The sequence below is a fragment of the Passer domesticus genome, chromosome 3 (assembly GCF_036417665.1).
Source record: "Passer domesticus isolate bPasDom1 chromosome 3, bPasDom1.hap1, whole genome shotgun sequence".
Taxonomy (NCBI): Eukaryota; Metazoa; Chordata; class Aves; order Passeriformes; family Passeridae; genus Passer; species Passer domesticus.
In genome coordinates this window covers 114,757,366-114,776,939 of record NC_087476.1, presented here as the reverse complement: position 1 = coordinate 114,776,939, position 19,574 = coordinate 114,757,366, and the positions used below count along the sequence as shown (strand labels likewise).

The window sequence follows — 19,574 nt, the reverse complement described above, 5'->3', positions numbered from 1 at the left end:
GTTTTCCTGAATGCTTGAGAGCCTCAATGCTCCCCAAGTGCTGAGGCTGAGCTGTGCTGCAGGCTCAGTGTGTTTCAGGCCCTTGGTAGGAAGCAGCAACTCGTGGCCTCCACGGCACCCCTTGCTCAGGTCACGTTGGGAGCGCTTGGGACAGTTCATTTATGGACATTTTGCGTTGTCAGAGTTATTGAGAGAAGCTGGTGGATTGTGTTGAATAATGAATTCATTTAAAAGTTTCATGATCTTTTTCTGACCATTTGCCAGCTGGAAGTAAAGCAGGGGAGGAAAAAAAAAAGAAAAAGCAAAATTATTGAAGGCTCACATCTGTGGAAATGGTGAGGTCAGCATTTATAAATGCATGTGCAACTGTGCTTGTGAATGTGTGCAACTGTCCAGGGAGTAGGGGATGGATGTCATGAGAAGGGGAAATAGAAAATAGGAGAAGGGGACAGAAAGGAGGAGATGGTCAATAGCTCTGGAGGTTTTTTTAAGGTTTTTTTTTACTGTGCAGTGGTTGAAACAACCCAATGAGACTTGAAGAAAGTCTCATTGGGTTGTTTCAACCACTGGCTTTTTAACAAGTTCCTTGTCCCTCTGTGGTTCAGCTTCACGTATTTCAAGCTCCAGGGCTCGGTGCCTAAAAATGGTGAGAGTCTCCAACAGTGCATGAGATGGGACCATGTGAGTAAATCCAAGGTGGGAAGGCAGGAGCAAGGGTGGAAATAAGCAATACCGGCATTTAAAAAAAGAAAAAAAAAACCACCAAAACAATGTCTTTTTTCCTGTCTTTCCATCCTATACTAGCCTGGATTTAACAAGGGAATCCTAATCCTGTCATGTGGATGACCTGCTGGGCAGACAGTGAGACAGTCCCGTTTACTCTGCTGAGTGGTTTTTATTTATTTATTCTTCAAACTTGCAGCTGGGGAGCTCAGGGCAGGAATAAGAAAACTTAAATTATTTACCTCTTGCTGACAAACCAAAACACATCCTTTGGCAGGAGTCCTGATGCAAGTGCTGTGAATACCACATCAAATATTTAGATCATTAATTAGCAGAGTGAATATCATGCCTTTCATTTTCCAGTGCTCATAGGTGAAAGAAGTGGTGTCCTGGGCAGCCAACACCTCTCACCTTCCCCTCGTGCCACTGCCTTGTCTGCATCCAGACACATCTGAGTCAGGGAGGTGACAAAGCCTCCTTGCTTAGGCACCATATGGAGTCTGTGCCATAACTGAAATGAGCCTGATTAAAGAAGCAAAAACAAGCCAGGTGTTGCACAGAAACTGTATAATTAGCACTTTGTGCTGACTATTTTTTCATTTCTTCTTTTCTTTTCTGCTTTTTGCTTAAACCCTGGACTTTTTTTTCCTCCTAATTTGCTAATCATCTCTCGCGGTGACTGAGTACACAGCCCTCCGTGCGCTCTTACCTTTTGATGTTAACATAAGAGAACTCTTGAATTTCAAAGAGCTTGGTGGGTATTTGAAAGAATAAAATGCAAAAGCTGCAGTGTAATCAAAGCTCATTATGGTTATTCTTGGTGTGATGTCTTTCTTCCTACATAATTAGCCATTTGGGGTTGTTGAAGCAGTTCATTTTGGTGGGTATTTTCTCTCCATACTCTGTCTGATTTCGATAATTGTGACCCTTGGCCCTTTTCATACTTCATTATCCTCCCAAAGGGTTTTTTTTTCCCTCCCAACAAGTCCTAATATGTTGCCATGGAGAGAATTAACAGGTTCACGAGTTCTCAAGGATGGGTGTCCACAGTCACCTCTCTCTAGCAAGTGGGTGATGACCCAAACCACACTGACTTGGTCAGAAGGTCAAAATTCCTTCCTGCAAATGTTTTCCATGTCTTACATGGTCTGGGTGACTTTGCACTGGTGTGTATTTGGAGATGAAATTGCTGGATCCAGTGCTTACCTCTGGGTAGGTGGAAAAGGATCCCCATAAATTCTTGAGGAGGATGGAAAAGGGACCTTACAATGAAAATTTAAGGTGAAATTCTCCATGGCTGGGTCTGCATAAGGTAAATAAATTGGAACAAAGAAAGTTTCAGCATTGTCAGAAGATAATTCAGCAGCAAACCTATTCTTATTAGGATTAGTAAACGCTTTCTGGACTGGAGGCATGAGCTTTCATTTTGATGGTAACAGGTCTTTTGGCAATTTAAGGGAGAAAATGTTGTGATCTTTGGCGCAGCAGAACTTAAAAACTGTTTTGATTGTTCAAATATGTCCATCACTGCAGTATATATCTACCTATGTTTGATTTCAGGGGAAAGAAATCTATAATAACAGAGGGACTTCAAAGCACTGTAATATTGTCTTCTTATTTTTCCCATATAAAAGGGTGAAAAAAAAGCCATGCACAGACATAAAGAAAGGAAAGTATTAAAAAAAATCAAAGCTGAGCAGAGGCACAAGTAATAGAAAAGCCGGCTTTGAATTTTTAAAAGTGCTTTTATGGTCTATCTGAAAAAGAAAAACCAAACCAAAAACTGTAATGTTGAAAACGTGGAAGATTTGATACCTCTTTTTCCCATCCTCCCTGAGGAGCGCTGCAGGAGGGGTGCTTATATTCTGTGTCCACACCATCACGTGGCATTGTGTGGTTAATAGAGCACCAGGCAGAAAATGCATTGGAGAGACACCAATTTGGCTTTGCTGGGCATCTCTCTGTGCCTGCATCAAGTGGTCCCTGACTTAGCAGCAGCTTTGGGGCTTGTTGGGGTCTGTGCTCTGACTTGCAGGGGCAATAATGAGCTGAAAGTGTGCTGAAACCAGCGGACAGCAGGTCCCATAGAGGCAGCCTCTGGACTGCCCTCACCAGGGTGAGTTGTTGACTCAAATTTGGGAAAAGTGTTGTGTGGTGAGTCCCACAAGGGATTTGCTGGGAGAGGGCTGTGATGGTACAGGTGAGGGGCTGCTGTGCCACCCACAGTGGTGTCTGTCCTTAACCCTGTGGAATGGTGACAGTTTATGGAGGAGACATCCTTCCCTCAGGGGTCAGCATGCTGGCCGTTTCCCCTTGCTCTGGTCAGTCCCACAGATGGCCACTGTTGACATTCAGGGCTCATCTTCCCTGATTTATGGGGTGGCAAGCCCAGGCACAGAGTTGGCAGCAAATCCGGGGACAGTGGGAACCTGCAGCTGAGCTGAGACTGGGCTGCACCTCTCCCAGCCCAGGGCCTTGGGAAATGGTCCATTGGAATGGAAATGGTCCATTGGAATGGAAATGGTCCACTGGAATGGAGATGTTCCATTGGAATGGAAATGGTCCATTTTCTTCCATAAGATGTTCCCTGGCACGAGATCCTTTAAGGCACTGGGTACTGCTTAGAGCCCAGGCCTGAGCCTACACAGCCCAATGCTTTGGTTGAGTACTAATGGCTGGTACCAGCAAAAGCAGACTCTTTGCAGCCACCTTCCCACAGAGTTAAGCCCTGCACTGCATTTCTGGCAGGCAGATCTACAGGGGAGACCAGGCAGAGGCAGGCCTTGAGTGTTCCAAGTTTCCCACTGCCTCCTTCCCTCCCGCTCTCGGTGGGTTATTTATTTATTTAGCTGGCTTTTTTACAAGCCTGCTTCTTTCCTGCAGGTTGCACAGAGTTAGGTTTCCAGGCAATCAACACTTGTTAAATATTCCACTGAGCATGATATTGCTCTCCTGTCTCTGTCTACTGATGCTCGGCTACAGTAATTTGCTGAACTCAGCTCTGGCGTACGGGGATTTCTAAAAAATAACAAGCCTATTAATAACAATAATTAAAAAACACTTGACAGGTGGAAACAGCACATCTAAATTGTTCTGTGTGCCCCAGTGGGAGGAGGGGTGCTGAGACACTTTTTCCCAGTACTTCATTCAGGCTGTGGGTGTTGGAGAGGTGTTGTTTAACTCTGCTTGGTACAAGCCAAAGTGCTGGGGGGGCCACAGCAGCTCCAGACTGCTGCTTAGAGGACAGTGGCTTTCTCTTCCTTCAAACCTCAGCATGCAAGGCATCTGAAGTGGGGGGAAAGAATGGCTTTTGCCAGGATCCTGAAACTGGAAGAGGCAGGGATTGTCTTTCCAGAGAAAGTAATTCTTGGAAGTGATTTTTGAGGTGCTCCACAAGGGAGGTGCTGGGCTTACCTATTCTGGTCTGATAGAAAACCTCCTTTTTTCAGAGGATTTCTCCCCAGGAGAAAAAAAAAAAAAACAGCATGGAGTAAGGATTGATTATATATGGAAGAAATTCTTTCCTGTGAGTTGCTCAGAGAAGTTGTACATGCCCATTTACTTGAAGTGTTCAAGACCAGGTGGCATTGAGCACCCTGGTCTAGTGGAAGTTGTCCCTTCCCTGTGCCACTGGGATTGGAACTGATGATCTTTAAGGTCCCTTCCACCTCAAACCATTCTATGATTCTATGTCATGCATCTGCCTTGGGATGTCCTGTATGCCTTCCAAAAAAAAAAAAAAACCAAAAAAAAAAAACTGATCCAGCTGTTTCTCTCTGCAGGGTTGTAATTCCAGCACCTGGAGAGGAAGGAGGGAGCACACCAGTGCAGGCAGAAGGCACCTGGCAAAGGGGAACCCCCTGGGTGGAATGGGCTGCATTTTTTGCCAGCTGGTTAGGTTGCTCCCAAGTTCTCTGGAGCTTCTGCCCTTTGTAGCTCTCCTTACTGTGGTCTGGGCCAGGGATGTGGTTTTTCCAGACTTCCCAGGTGCTTCTTTTTGCAAGAGTTTTGGGAGCTTGAGAGACGGAGAGAACCTGTTAAAATAAGGATCTGGCAGGGGATCAGGGGCTGCAGAATTGTTAGGTGGTTGGGTGACTGCCCTCCTGTGCCAGTGGGAGGTCTAAAGATCTGGAATTTGGGGGGATTGTAAATGCTTTGTGGAAAAGGAACCATGCTCGGGATGAAGGCAAGAAGTTTAGATGCTGTAAAAACCTGTACAATCTGACTGGCATTATCAAAGCCCAACTCAAGCACTTAGGAGGCTTTTGGGATGCTCTGGGACTTCTGCTTCAAGCAGACAGCCTTGACCCTTTGCTGGGGCAGGATTTTAAGCAGGATTTATGTGTAATAGCAAGTGCAACTCCATGTCTTACATGTCAGGGTGAATTCTGCACTGCTGTTTATTTGCAGATGAATTTGCTGGAGCCAGTGCAACCAATCCATGACCCCTGCACCATGAGAGAAAGGGAAAGAACAGGTCTAGATTTTTTAATAATAACAATAATAACCCTTGGTGGTTTAATTAAGGGAAGATTGTACCTTTGAGCCATGTTGCAGTGTCTGTCTACACAGAGGGAGCTGTGAACCACATCCTCCAGCCTCTCTTTCATTACCTGGGTGGGCTCCAACCCTGCTCTTATCCTCTCGGCAGCCTCTGCAACACAATCAGCTCATGGATAAAAACAGGAGTTGTCCTGCCACAGCTGTGAGCTGCGTAAAGATGGGTTTGAGCTGGGTAATTTTCTCTGTGTTGGCCCTGCTGTTGCTGGACACCATATCATTAGCCCCAGAGGAGGTGGAGAGGTGACGGCAGCTTTGCTGTAAGTCCAGTTAGAAATCTTGGTGCAATTTGGAAAAAACAAAAAAAAACCCAGGTTTTCCTGGCTTTATGTGGCACTCTGCTTTTGCTCACAAAGGTGAGAAGGGTGAATCTCAGCTATTTCCTAGGAATACAGAGCACTTAGCTCCTAGATCAGGCTGCAGGGAGTTGATAGCCAGGCACTGCAGATTACTGGGCGGTGGTTTCTGGGTTCTTATCTGGTATATCCTTTCTGGAAATCCAAGCCTGGGTCTTCTGTGCTTTGGCAGGGGGTCAGTTCCTTGGCTTTTCCACTCCATTTGCTGGGTTGTTAAGTTGGTCAAGCACTGTCATGGATTTTCTCTCTTCGTTCCTTAGCGTGCTGAACCGCACCCCAGTGCACCTCGTCCATGAAATCATTCTCGTGGATGACTTCAGTGATGACCGTAAGTGACCCTGTCCCTGTTAAAAGCAAAAAAGCAAAGGGCCCAAAAGCCTGTGAGAGACTGGGATTAGCACTGAGGCAGGGGAGAGTTTGCTGGGGTGGAAGGAAATTTAAAGCTCTGTAGCTGTGAAGAGCGAACCCTGCTGTGCTGTGGTTTGCATCGCCACGTGTAGAATTCAAATTCCAGATGATCCAACCTCTTCTCATGAAAATAATGCAAGAAAAGCGCTTGGCAAATCGTTTTTATGCCCAGCAGATGTGAATCCAATCCTTACACGGCTGTATCCCACCACAGCCGTGGTGTGTTTGATCTGGCTTTCAGCTGCAGCCAGGAGCAGTTCTGGGTTGGCACCACTGGAATTTCATAGGACAATGACAGTCTGACCCTCTTGACCCTGTGTGTGCATTCTGCATACATTTATGTAGGTTGTCAGCAACTCTTGATTTTTATTTTTTTTTCACCCATGGAAAGAGGACTCCCTGCATGGGTTTTCCCATTTCTGAGGTGCACCATAAATAGCATTGTACACCACACAAACAGCCCACATCCTCCTGCTGTTCCCTCCCAGTTAATAGTGTGACTCAAGGGAAATCAATAGCTCTGGTCTCCAGTAGAAGATAGCTGAAGCCCCAGGGGCTCCCAGGGAACCACCCCTGCTAAAGACCTTGCCTAGTTTGATGGGAGAGTTGAAGATCTAAGTGCTCAGAAACACTGTCTCAGGCATAAAAAGGATGATAAACTGGCTGAGTGGTCTGTGGCACTTATGTTTCGAGGAGCTGCAAAATAAAGCTGTTTACTTGGAAACGTGAAAACAAAGCCAGATAGGTTTCTTTTAAGAAACAGATCTAGGCTTTGCTTTTGGGTGTTATAAATAGGCACTGCCTTGGAGAGCATTAGGGACAGATTTCACACAAGACCCACTTCTTGGCACTGACACCTCTCTGGGAAGTTGCTGAAGCTAGGGGAAGGAGCTGCTGTGACTGTGGTGAGCCCTGGAGCAGCTCCAGCTCACGGGGCAGGCAGGCTGGGCAAGTCTGGGATCTGGCAGAATGGCTGTGATGGGGAAGAGGAGCAGGTGCAGGGACTTGAGCTGCCCTGGAGAACAGCAGAGCAGGATTTTTTCAGGGTGGAGGAAGTAAATGCCTTGGAAGTACTTGGCTAAATAGGCAGAGCACTTGCCTTCCTGGAAGGAGGCAGGTTTGTAGGAGCACAGCTCCCCTGTCCCAGCATGCCCAATGCTGTGAGACAGGGAGGAACAGGGCTGGGTTTTAAGTCATCCCAGGGCACCAGAGGGGAGCCTGTGTAACTTAGGGCAGCCCCTCAGCTACTCAGCACTTCTCAGCTATCTGACATCTTTGCTGTGATAGTCTGAGCCTGCTGGCATCTGCTCTGCATGCATTTACATAAAATACATGCATTTGCATAATGCACTACACACACATGGTCAGTTTTTTCCCTGCAACCCACCCCAAGCAATTAGTGCTTTTATCTCATGCCCAGTTGTGTCTCATTTCTCACCTCTCTCTGCCTGCTGACCTGTTATTCACTGAGATGCAGTTCTTCAGCACATGAGTTCCCACTATCCCCAGCAGATTTTCACTGTGAGTCCACGGCCAAGCCCTGCCACTTCTGCTGCCCTGTTCCAGCTCTGTCCCTGAATTGTTAGGGGTGTGGGTACAGTGATCTCCTGCTGACAGAGATTTCTGGAAAGGGTGAAAGTGCTCAGGGTGGGTGTGTGGGTTCAGGCGTTGGGAGAGGGGATGGGGCACTCACCTCTGTGTTTATAGTGCTGAGGAAGAAGAGGCAGAGGGGCGAGAGCCACGAATGGGTTGTGGAGGTCATAGTGTGGGTGTGTAGAGGTGGAGGGGGCTGTGATGGGTACACCTGACATGCTCCACTTTGCTGGGAGAAATCTGGGTGAGGACAGATCCTCGGGCTGCGTGTAAGGTTGCAGGGCCTCCCTAGCTCAGGTGTAGGTGGCTGTCAGGCCTTTCTGCCCCATGGAGCTCTTGCCCAGGGCATGAGGAGCCCCCAGCTGCTCCACAGGGCTCTCTTTGAGCATCCCTTTCTCCTTGCTGAAGGCTCCAGGCCACCACAGGAAGCTCCTGCCCCGCCAGGCAGACACGCATCAACAGCTTGCGCGTTGCTTTGCAGCTACCAAAAATAGTCATTTGCATTAATGTGCAGAAATTTAGATTCTGACCTGAACCACAACTTTTCTGTGCTGATTTTAGAGCATAATTCAGCTGCTCTCAGTGTAAATCTGCTGAATTTACACTAGTTCTATGAAAACTGCTGCTCTGCCAGGCTCAATTTATGCTTCACGAGCTCAGGGGTAAGGCTGTTGTGACCCAGCAGTGCCATTGCCCTAACAAACCATCAACCAGAACAGGACAGGGTCCTCTCCCTGCTCCCAGCCTCTCCTAGGAGTCCCCATTTCTGCTGCCAGAGCCACTGTGGGGGGTGACTTGTCCTGCCTTTGTGTGTCCCCAGCTGATGACTGCCGCTTGCTGGGCCAGCTCCCCAAGGTGAAGTGCCTGCGGAACGGCCGGCGGGAAGGTAAGAGCTGCCTGCCCCCAGCCCACGTGGGAAACACAGCTTTTGGGAGTGTTGGGGCCATGGGGAGCCTCCTCCATGCAGTGGTCAGCAAGGAGCACAGTGGGTCCTGGGAATGAGGGGTGCCCTGATTAAAGGAAATGTGATAAAGAGCTGGGATTTGAAATGGATCTCTCCTCTCTCACTTAAAAAGATTGGGACTATTAAGATTTCCAGTGAGGCTCAGCTGTAGCTTATTAGCCAGAAAATTAGAACAGGCAAAACAAAGCCCCGGGTCTTATTTGTAAAGATGTTAGCTCTAATGAAAAAGAGAAGATCTGCTCCTGCTGCTTCTGTGGGATTTTTTTTTTTTTTGATAATTAATTATATTTGAGAGATTAAGAAGGGCTATATGGAAGATGAATGCATGTCCTCCTGGACTGCTGCTGGCAACCTTTGGAGACGTCTCCCCATTCCCCATAGCCTGAATGTGTGCTTCAAATCCTGGTTTGCAGTATTAGGATAACTAAAAACAAAGAAGTTCTTTGGTGCTGCAAATCCAAGATGTGCGTCCAGGTCAGCGTTGGGTTGAAGTGACTGAGGAGAGGAGAAGGTTCTTTTCTCTGTGGATTCTTTCTGCAGAGGGTTTCAGCTCTGCAGGCCTGGTGACAGGGTGACATCAGGCCCCATGGGTGTAAGAGACATTCTTGCTTTGGCAGGAGATTAAGGAAGATCTCCATAGGCCTGCACCTCCTTCTCACCTCTCTCCCCTGTCTTATGGGGGGTACATGTGTGCTCATCTCCAGCACTTGAAGGACCTGCAGTTATTGGTGCTCTATAAAGCAGCCACAGTGTGGGAACTCAGCCTTACCTTGCTGAGTACATCACTTAAACTGTGTCCCCCAGGGACTGCCAGGGTTTGGGAAGGGCAGGGTTGGATGAAGAACCTATGCACGAGATCTTAGGAGTCACAGAGAGAGAATCAGGGAGATACAAGTCTGCATTGCAGGAGGAGACCTTGGCAAATTCTGGGTGCTCCAGGCTTTGTTCACGTGTTCCCTCTCCAGCTCAGAGGCTGTTGCTTAACCCCTTTCCCCTAGGGAATTTTAGTATGAAAGTCAGTGACCTCCTGCATGAACCTGATGTGTGGCTGCTCCCTGAAATCCTGTCTCTCTTTATCTGCCCATATGTCCCCCTGTATTGCCACTGTTTCTCCTTCATAAAGAAGTTCTGCTCCCCTTGAGTCGCCTGTTTCCCCTCTTGTTTGATGAGTGAAGCAATCCATTCCCATCTCCAAGGGATTCCAAATTCACCATCATGACCCTGATAAATCAAGCACCTTGAAAAGCCAACCCTCTTTCCTTGGTGGAAAATGTGTTCCCATTGAGCTGCAGATCAGCAGTGCCCTCAGGGTGGGAGAGAGATCTGGGGATCACTGGGACACAGAAGGGGTTGCAGCAGGAAAAATTAGTAATCTGAGAAAAGCTTAATTCCAGTACAAGGTGTTCCCACCCTCAGCTCCTCTGTCCCATTCCCCACTGCCTCACATCTGTGTTAGATTTGTTGCCTGCAGAGTGTTATGAAAACATTTTGAGTCATGTTTTGTCCCAGAAGGTGACAGCAGAATTAACTGTGCAAACTACATATTGGCATAAATGCCATAAATCAGTAACCTTGGTGGAGCCATTTATTTCTTTGGGGATCTTAGGAAATGCTTGGCGTACCTTGCAGCACTGGGAAGGAGACAATGAACCTGGGCCATGTTTTATCTGGGTGGGATTTAGGCAGGTTAAAACCCAGGAGAAGCACAAGTGACATGGTGTGTCCCTGAACAGGTCTGATCCGCTCCCGAATCCGAGGGGCAGACGTGGCAAAAGCAGGTGTCCTGACCTTCCTGGACAGTCACTGCGAGGTGAATAAGGACTGGCTGCTCCCTCTGCTGCAGAGGATCAAAGAGGTGAGTGCTCCTGAGACACCAGAGTCACCCTCAGGGGATGCATCCTGAGGGCCCCCTCCTCTTCCTCCCAGTGGGTGTGACCATCCAACCATAACCAGCTACAAGCAGGCATCCAGGTAAGGGATACAAAGAGGCCTTTTGGGGTACAAAATGGCCTTTTCTGGTCTTCCTCCACCCAGCAGGCAGGTGGGGTGTCTGTGTGACTGGGGTAGAATGTGAGTGGCTGGGACAAGGTGTCTCCTGGGGCAGTGGGACTCCAACTGAGAAGCACAGGTTGAGTGGTGATAGGGGAATACGTGGGCAGTGCTCCAGCAGAGATTTTAATTAGGCTCATGTAAAATGCTCAGTGATGATGATTTAAGGGAGTGACGGCTCCTTGAATAGGGGCCGAATTTAATTTCATGCAAATTAAGCGCTAATAAATTGATTTAATAGGATTTAAATTCTGCTGATTTCAGAGCAGACAATGACATTCTCCTTTCTCTGGCGGCGACTCTCTCACCAGACGTGCACACAGAGGCTGCTGGCGCCTTGTCACTGGAGTCAGGGGAGCTCTGTGCCCGTGACCTGCTGGCAGCAGAGTGCAGAGATTGATGCACCATCATCCAGGGTGTGGATGCACCATCCTTTCCCCTCACCGTGCCTTGCTCCTTCACCCTTGCTGTACCTCTGCTACACCTCTGGCTCCTGATGGCCAGTGTTAATTACTCGGCAATTTTAGAACTCCTGACATAAGGGCAGCTGAGGAGCAAGGGGATGCTGAGGTGGTGGGTCATGGAAAACCCTGCCTGGCTGGTGTTCACAGTGCCCCTCACCTCAGGCATCCTGCTTTTCACCCCTGCAGATGTGACAGCTGCGATGGCTGGGCTGTGCATGCCCTCTGTGTGTCAGCAATGGAACCAGGGCAAGGGGGGCACAGCACCAGGTCAGGTCCCTCCACGTGGGCGAGGGCAGTCAGTGCTGCTGGCACTTGTAGCACAGCCAGTGCTGGAGAGGTCCCAACCTCGGTTTGCAGGCTGGGCCACAGGGCTGCTGATAGATGGAAATGTGATGGAAATGGTCTGTTCATATCATTGATCGTGGCTCCAGCAGAGTTATGAGAACACATGCTGTGATATCCCACTGGAGCCTCGTGGCTGGCCTGTCCAGGGTGAGATTTACTGCTAAGCTTTACAGCATCACTTCTTCCTCTGGGCTTTTTAAAGCATTCCTTGCTTTTTGCCAAAGCCCTGCTTGTACTTCAGTAAGGAGTATCCAGAGCAATTGCCTCTTTCCCAGGCAGAGCTTTTGATGTGTTTTTGTCAGGAGAAGGGCAGTGAAGGCAGCAGGAAGGGGGTTGGCAGATCTGCTTTCCCACACAGCTCCAGGATGGTGCCCCACATATCCAGGGTAGGTGAATGTGAATGCCATGGACAGCATCACCACAGGAGTTCCAGTGCCTTGTGGTCTGAATACAGCATCAAACACACACATCACCTCTGTGAACTCTTCTGGATTGAATCTTTCCCCAGCTGGAAGTAAGGCAGTCTCTAAGCCTGCAGTGCTGCTCATGCTGCCCTGACCTTGCCCAGTGTCCTGCAGCCTCAGGCAGCAGGGGAGATGTACTACAAAGAGTGTTGAGGAACCTGCAAAGCCAGAGGGGTCCCGCATGCCTGCTTTTTAACTGCTCACAGAAGCTGCAGGATAAGGGCAGAGTCCTCAGTCTCCTTCTTCCAGGCCCTCCATCCTTGGCAGCAGGGTTAAGGTATTGATCAGTGAAGTGTATGAAATGTTACTGCTGCCACCTTCAGGCTGTGCTCTAGCCATGGGCTCCCTGGCCAGCTGCTCCATGAGGATCAGCTGCCTAGGAGAGGAGCATTTTCTCACTCTGTTGCTCCCAGGAGCAGCCTGTTTTGAGCTAATGTGCTTTAAGTTCCAAGGAAATGAGCGGTGAGTGCCTGAAGGCACACCCATCCCTTTTCCCACCACATCCCAGCCACCCCACTCTTTGCTTCTCTCATTTTCTCAGCCAGAACAGCTATTCCTGCCACTTTCCATGGTGGGAAGTGCCAGAGCCCATGGGTGCCACCATGCACCCGTGTTGAGGTGCCCCTCGAGCTTTCCCAGCAGCTGATGGTTTTACATAACCAGCATATGGATTTGGAAACAAGCAGGAAGAGCAAGGGATGGAGTGTGGGGGATTTCAGCCTTGTGCCTGTCTCAGGGAGCAGCAGTGATGGTCAGTGTCTCACACCAGCATGTTTGCAAACACGTGGCTGAGAGTGTGGGCCCAGGCTCTTATTTTTACTTATGGAACAAATATCTCCAAAGTCATTAATGGTGCATTTCAACCAAATAACTTTTCTAAAAATGTAATTATCCATCCCAAGGTATTTTCACAGTATGACTCAGCAAGCTCATCCCAAAACTGGATTTGCACATGGCACTGGGATGAACCAATGAATGGTGACCCCCCACTCCCAGCTCAAATACCCCCAGCCTGGTGCTTTCCTGGGAAAAAGGAGACCCATGAAGGGCAGCCTGCCTAATCTTTGCCTAATCCTGCTATGGGGCCAGAGGAGCCACTGTGGCCCTTTTTGTTGTCCATTACAAGGTCAGGATGGTGAGGCTGAGAGCCACACTGCAGCCTGGGCCCTTCTCCAGGGCTGAACTATATCTGTTATCTTCAGGAGCATTTTCAGAGTTTTTTCCTGTTAGTTTAGATCCGTACATTGGTGTGTTTGAGAAGGGCATTGCAGAAATGGATTCTCAGGTTTGTGAGAGAGAATTGAAGGTTTGGGTGTTGTTAATATTAACATGCCCTGATATGGGTGGGTGGCAAAAAGAAAACCAGAAGGATGAAGCTGCCTATAATAAGATCTGGTGCTCAGCCCAAAATAAATCATAGCAACAGCACTGTGCTCTTGAGCATGCCGTGCTTTTCTCTTGAGGGTCAGAGAGACCTTCATGAAAGCTGAGCAAATATATATGTTCCCAGGACCTGGCAGGGAAAGTGAGGCAGGGAGAAGACAGCACTGCTCAAGGTTAGTTAGCATTTTTGCAGTAGTGCTCTCAGCCCAGATGTGAAGGGGATTCTCTTACAAGAAGTTGTGGCATGCAGTGAGTAGCAGTGGAATTGAAACTGGGGGTGGGTGTCAGCTGGCTAGAAGTGCTCACCAGGAAGATGCTTGAGGGACAGGTTTCAAATGAGTGGTTGCAATCCTTTCCCTGCACTGCTCAGCACACAAAGCAGATGCTTTGCTTAAAACCTTCCCCCTAGCCTCAGGCAGTTGAGGGATGCTTGGCTGTACTGAGCTGTGGCAGGCTGGGGGACACTGTGCAGCAGCCAGGATAGATTTGATGGGTGTGAAAGGCTCACCCTGCTTGGATGTGGCTTGTGTTTCCCCGTGCAGTACAGAGGTGCAGCAGACTCTGCCCTTTTCAGTGAGATGTTTGACTCACAGAAAGTGATGGTGAGACCCCTGGCTTGACCCCGTAATGGAAATACCAAGTATTTGTCATGCTCAATTGGAAAATCAGCTCTAGTCCAGCTCCCAGCTCGTGGCCTTTGGTTGCTTCTTCCTACAGCTGCATTTGAATACTTCTTTGTCAGGACTAATTTCTAAAACAAAGTCTTTCCCCAGTGAGAGAGCAAGCCCGAGTGTGCTCAGATGCTTTGCTTTGTATAGCTGTGAAAAACAATTTGATCTGGTGAGGGTAAAACCTTGAAGTTTGAGCTATAATTGGAGTTTGGGATTTTTGAAAAGAAAAAGGGAGATAAGAGACCAGTCAAAGCTGTCAGAGTCTCTTCCTCCTGTAGATATTTTTGTTCATAACTGTTTGTATAATCTCTTTGCCCATAACAAGATGTTAATTAAATCACCACCAACTATTTTGAATAAATCAGGTCTTTCTTTTTTAACCCTTTCACAACTTTGGCAAAACTAGCTGTACTGCCATAGTTGGTGCATTTTAAAAAATACCCATATTTAAGCTATTTGGCTGTGTTTTTCCTCTGTCATTTCAATTCCCTGTTTGTCACTTGACTTCTGAAATCCAGTTAAAAGTATTTAAGGGAGGTGAAAGGGGAATATTTTGGTGAATTTGTAAAAGGCAGAAGGAGCTTTGCATCCAGCCCAGCTGGCTGCCAAGTACAGGCACAGTCTGAGGAGGAGGAGGCAGTGAGGGACGCTTGTCCCTGACAAAACTGAATGACACCAATGTTTCCAGGCACTTGGTGTCTCCAGGAGTTTGGAGCCCCTTGCCCGGTTTGAATGGTGTCATCTGAAGTCACGGGTGTTTTTGCTTTTGCTTTGCAGGATCCCACCCGGGTGGTCAGTCCCGTTATTGACATCATCAACCTGGACACTTTTGCCTACGTGGCAGCTTCCTCAGACCTCAGAGGAGGTGAGTCCAAGCCTTGTGCTTGTCCTGTGGGCATCCATTCCGTGGTGGGAATGTGCACTGGCCTTTGCACCACACCTCTGTCTCCTGCTGCCTCACAAAAAAGCACATGGGCACTGCTCAGTGCTGCTCCCAGGCTGCTCCACACACAGGTGGAGACAGGAGGAGATGGGAGATGTCTAGGCAACAACTGGAGGGTGAAAGTGTAGTGCTTATTAGTATGCCTGTGCTATTTGGAGCACACAGTACCCATCAGAGCGTGCTTCTGTGTGCACAGGGGGACTAGGTTTCAGCAGCAGCTTTAATTCTGACTTTTCCTGCCTTTGGAGCACTTGACTTTGAAATTGTAATGCAAGGTGCTGTTTCTTGTTCATATGTAGTAGTGAAATATGTTAGGCATTGGGCTTTTCTCTCAAGAGCTGCATCTCTGTGGCTGAAGTCATTTGAAAGTGGGGAAAATGTTCCATCAAACACAGCTTCTGCAGCCTGCATTGCCTCCTAATCCATATCAGTTTCTAATTTCCCCATGGCACTTCTCTACTCTGGTTTTAGGTTTTGACTGGAGTCTGCATTTCAAATGGGAGCAGCTTTCCCCAGAGCAGAAAGCCAAACGACTCGATCCCACCGAGCCCATCAAGTAAGTCTGGAGGGGGAAGGAAGCACCTGAGTAAGGAGGGGCAGGACAGGCTTCTCATGTGACCTCACGTGTGTCCCCGTGCTCCACAGCAGTGTGCAGTCTCTTCTAGGACAGCTCTAAACTTCTAGTATCTCTAGCAAGCTCCTGGCTGGCCTGGGGTTTGCAGTGCAGCTTCACCTTCCAACACTGAAGCCTTGGAATGCCACAAAGATGGAAGGGGTGTGTTTGTGGTTACTGGGGTTTTGGTAGTGCTAAGGATTCTGGTTAGAGGAAAAGCCCAGTGCTGTAGCAAACTGCTTCTCTCAGTTCAGCTACCACTTAAGAATAAGGCAGTGTCCTCATGATAAATTGGTGTCTAGTCCAGCCTTCCCAGGTCAGCGCTGCTCTTCTGTACCTCACTGAGGACTCCTCAGAAACGGGGATGTGCAGGGGAGGGAGCACAGCTGACCAGGAGAGGAGGTGCCATCTGTCCTCATGCCGTGGGATGGAGGGGTCCTGGAAATTTCTGCTGGAAATCTCTGCTGGCAGCAGGCCTGGTGCTGGTGTCTGCAGCCCCAGCCAGATGTGAGGCCTGGAGGACCCCAAGAGTTGGGGAAGCTCAGGGCCTCCAGGGGAGGAAGGCTCTAGGGGACAAGAGCACTGCTTCTCCTTAGGATGCTGCTGTTAACAGGAGCTCTCACTGGCTTCCCAAAGGCTGGCCTTGCATTCCTGATCACTCTGCAATCTCTGTGGAGATTAGCCTGGGCACAGCAATCACCCCAGCTCCTCCCAAGCCTATACTGAGGCATCCACACTGTCTCCAGTTGAATGGAGATGGGACTTGTGCCAGCAAACAGCAAGGCTCCTCAAGCTATCTTCTGGGTCTGCCCTCCCCTCCTCCACGGGCCTTCTCTGTGCAGTTTTCTTAGCTAATCTGAAGAAAGAAAAATAACCCTGGTTTGAAATAAAGATCACACAGCTAGTGATGGCTTTTAAAAAGCCCTTCTGAATTGGCTCTGCCTTCCTCTCCCCGGTGGAATGGTGCTCTTAATAGGCTGGCTCCAGGCAAAAAGCCCGTCTGAGTGAATAACCCCCGAGTGCTAAGTGCATTTTTGATGCTGAAGCCTACAATCAGGGCTGTCAACTTTGGGCTTGTAGGAGTTGTGCTGACGGGTGCATTAGCCAGTCATTAAGTGCCAGGCAATTTATGATTGGCAGCAGAACACTGAAAGAGGCAACTGAAAGAAAGGCTCAGATGTGTTTTTGGGGTGTTTTGTCCTTTTCTTGGTGAGAAGGTGATGTCCTGGTCATGGAAAAGGAGGCAAAGGGAAAGGCTTCTTCTGTGCATCCAGGTGCTGCAGCAGTGCTTGAGGGTGTGTCCTCTTCTCCTTGTCCATTCTTCAGGACACCCATCATTGCTGGGGGGCTGTTTGTCATCGACAAGGCCTGGTTCAACCACCTGGGGAAGTACGACAGTGCCATGGACATCTGGGGTGGAGAGAACTTTGGTGAGTCGTTCTTCATCCCCCTGGGCCTTGCTGTATTGGCTTCCCTTTCTGAGTCATGCTGGATGGATACAAAGTCATTTCAGGCTTCACTTTGAATGTTCTGGGTGGTTTCCCCCATTTACATTCATAGGTTGTGGTCTCAGGAGAGTGAGAGATCCAGAAACCACTAATGATGGGAAGTGAGCAGTTGTTGGCCCTTGGGACTGCCTGCCTTCCATGCTGCTTTGACTTCCTGTAGGTAAATACTTTCAACCACACAGCTTTGGTGTTACCAACAGACAAGAGAACACTTTGTGCACCCTTATTCCTTCCTGATCTTATTTTCGCCTCAATAAAGCAAAGAATTTGTCTTAATCCATTCATGACAGCATTTCCAAGCTGTGAACTGAGGTATCAGTCCCTCCCTGAGTTGGCAGAGTACCTGAAACTGTAGCTGCATCAGCATGCAGCAAACAGGTGGCAGAGTACCCAGCTGTTTATCCATTCCTGTATCCCTGGGTGGCTGGGAGCTGCCCAGCTCTCTCTGACGCTGTCACTTTTCCTGCACCAAAAAAAAGGGTTGAGCTCACCTAAATTCTGTCACCTCTGGCCCTTATCATGGGACAAGATGGACACAAAGAAATCTCCTGCAAGCACACTTGAGAGGGCACATGAAAGAGGTAACAGCCTGTCCCTTGTCCCCTTGTCAAGCACAGCTGGATCGGGCTGGGCTGTTCTCCCTTTGGAGCTGCAGTACAGAACAATAGACTGTACCCAGGAAAGAAGGGGGAGGCACTGCATGTCAGGCAGGCAGATCAGAACCTGGTTTTAACAGCTTGCACCTCTGGGGAGTGGGGCTAGCCAGGAAGAAAGGCTCTTATGTGTCCACACACACAGCAATGCTGTCCGTCATCCAAGGGAGCAGATGCTGCTGCCTTGCAGTAATCCATCCACTGCCTGGCACTGGTGTTTCCTTCACATGCCTTGTCCCTCTGGATATATTTTATTTATTTCTATCTTGTTATGCAGTAGGAATCTCGCTCTTTTCGTGCTTTCTGTCTGTGGGTGCATGTCTTGCCTTTGAAGTGACCCAAAGTATCTGAGTGGGGTGGCTGTGAGGAAACCTGGGAGGCGAGTGGCAGCCCTCCCACCTCCCCTGCTGGATCAATAGCCCAAACAAAGCATTCAAGAGGGGAACTAGACAGGAGAGGAGCTGCCATGCTGTGCCTGACCTGCTGTCTGTCTGTGCTCATCATTGGTCTGTGACAGCAGCCAGCAGGAGCTGCTCCTGGGAGATGAACAGTGACAGGACAGCCTGCTCCTGGGAGAAGCTCCATCCTGGCAGCTTGTCCCATGCCCTGTAACAGCAGGCATTGTGCTGCTTATGCCTGGTTGTGACCCATCCTGCAGAGGAGAGGTTTCCCTTACTGGTGCTATGCCCCAGGAGGCTGGTCCTGACCAGACATGCACTGACAGGGGTAGCATGGCCTTGTGTGACAAAGGAAAGCAAAATCAAGTGCAGGTCTGCATAGCAGCAGGGCAGATCCCATCTTGTCCCTTTTCCTGGGAGCAGAAGCATGCCTGGCTCACAGCTCCACCTCCTGCAGGTGCAGCAGTCAAGGGCAGAGTGTCCCATCTCTCCTTTGCACCCTGCTGGCCCTGGTCAGCTTTGGGCAGAGAACAGACAGCAGGAGCTGACCTGCTTGTTTTGGACACTTACAGTGAACAGTGCTCCTCCTGGTAGCTCAGTCCTGAGTAGCAGCACTGCTGCCCTTAATGTTATTGATGAGGGGGCTGGAGGGGGCTGGAGGCTTCAGGCAGCACAAAAGTAAGCGTGTTTGGCTTTGAAGGAGGACACCATAGGTGTTTTGCATCTTAAATGTACTGAATTCCCTGTAGATGAGTAAAGGCAAGAAGGACTTGCAGGCCAGCAAGAAGTGCTGGAGGTATTTTGCTGAATGAAGGCCAAGTCCAGCACACCCCAGCATGTACTGCTCACATCCCCTCCTGGGGGTCACTTGGAGGGGCCACGTGCACTGACAGGGTCTCCTGAGGGTCAAGGGAAGCATGCTGTTGGTTCCTGCTCCCCTGGCTCCTCTGAGCTGACCCTGTACCATGCTTTAGTTGTGCTTCAGTTTGCCTTCCCTTGTGGCACTTAGCCTGTCTGGAGAGCTTGTTACCTGCCATGGATGGCTCCATGGGTGATCCCTCCCTGTGGAATTCTGTGCTTTTATTGTTTCTGCTGTACCTGGGGCAGGCTCTGCAGGGTGCAACTAGCCTGAAGCAGAGAGCTCAGACTCCTCAGCATCTCCTGTGCACCGTGTCCTCATTCCAGTTCACAATACACGGAGATGACCTCTTCACTGGGCTTTGAAAAAACCAGGCAAGGACTGAATGGTGTGAGTCTTCCAGCACTCCAGGGAGCTGGTCTTCTCCCAGCCTGAGCAGAAGGACCAGGAGAGGGGAGGGCAGCTTGCAGCAGCCACGCTGTGCTCCACAGCTGCTCAGCTGGTTGTCCCCTTGTATTGGGTGCCCTTATGACTGACACAGCAGTGCCAGCTGAGAGGCCAGTGCTGTGACACGCAGACAAGTGACAGCAGCAGCTCAGAGTGGCCGCATCCTGCCATAA

At 49.2% G+C, this 19,574-nt stretch overlaps 1 protein-coding gene across 2 annotated transcripts in view; it reads left to right on the top strand.

Moving 5' to 3' along the window:
• The window catches only part of GALNT14 (polypeptide N-acetylgalactosaminyltransferase 14), a 94,560-nt gene that overhangs the window by 57,004 nt on the left and 17,982 nt on the right, over positions 1–19,574 (top strand). For both annotated transcript variants that reach the window (XM_064415323.1, XM_064415322.1), the window contains 6 exons: positions 5,900–5,967; positions 8,461–8,526; positions 10,338–10,459; positions 14,758–14,845; positions 15,395–15,479; positions 16,863–16,966. In XM_064415323.1, coding sequence (XP_064271393.1) covers positions 5,900–5,967; positions 8,461–8,526; positions 10,338–10,459; positions 14,758–14,845; positions 15,395–15,479; positions 16,863–16,966 — 533 coding nt within the window. The remainder of the gene's footprint in view (positions 1–5,899; positions 5,968–8,460; positions 8,527–10,337; positions 10,460–14,757; positions 14,846–15,394; positions 15,480–16,862; positions 16,967–19,574) is intronic.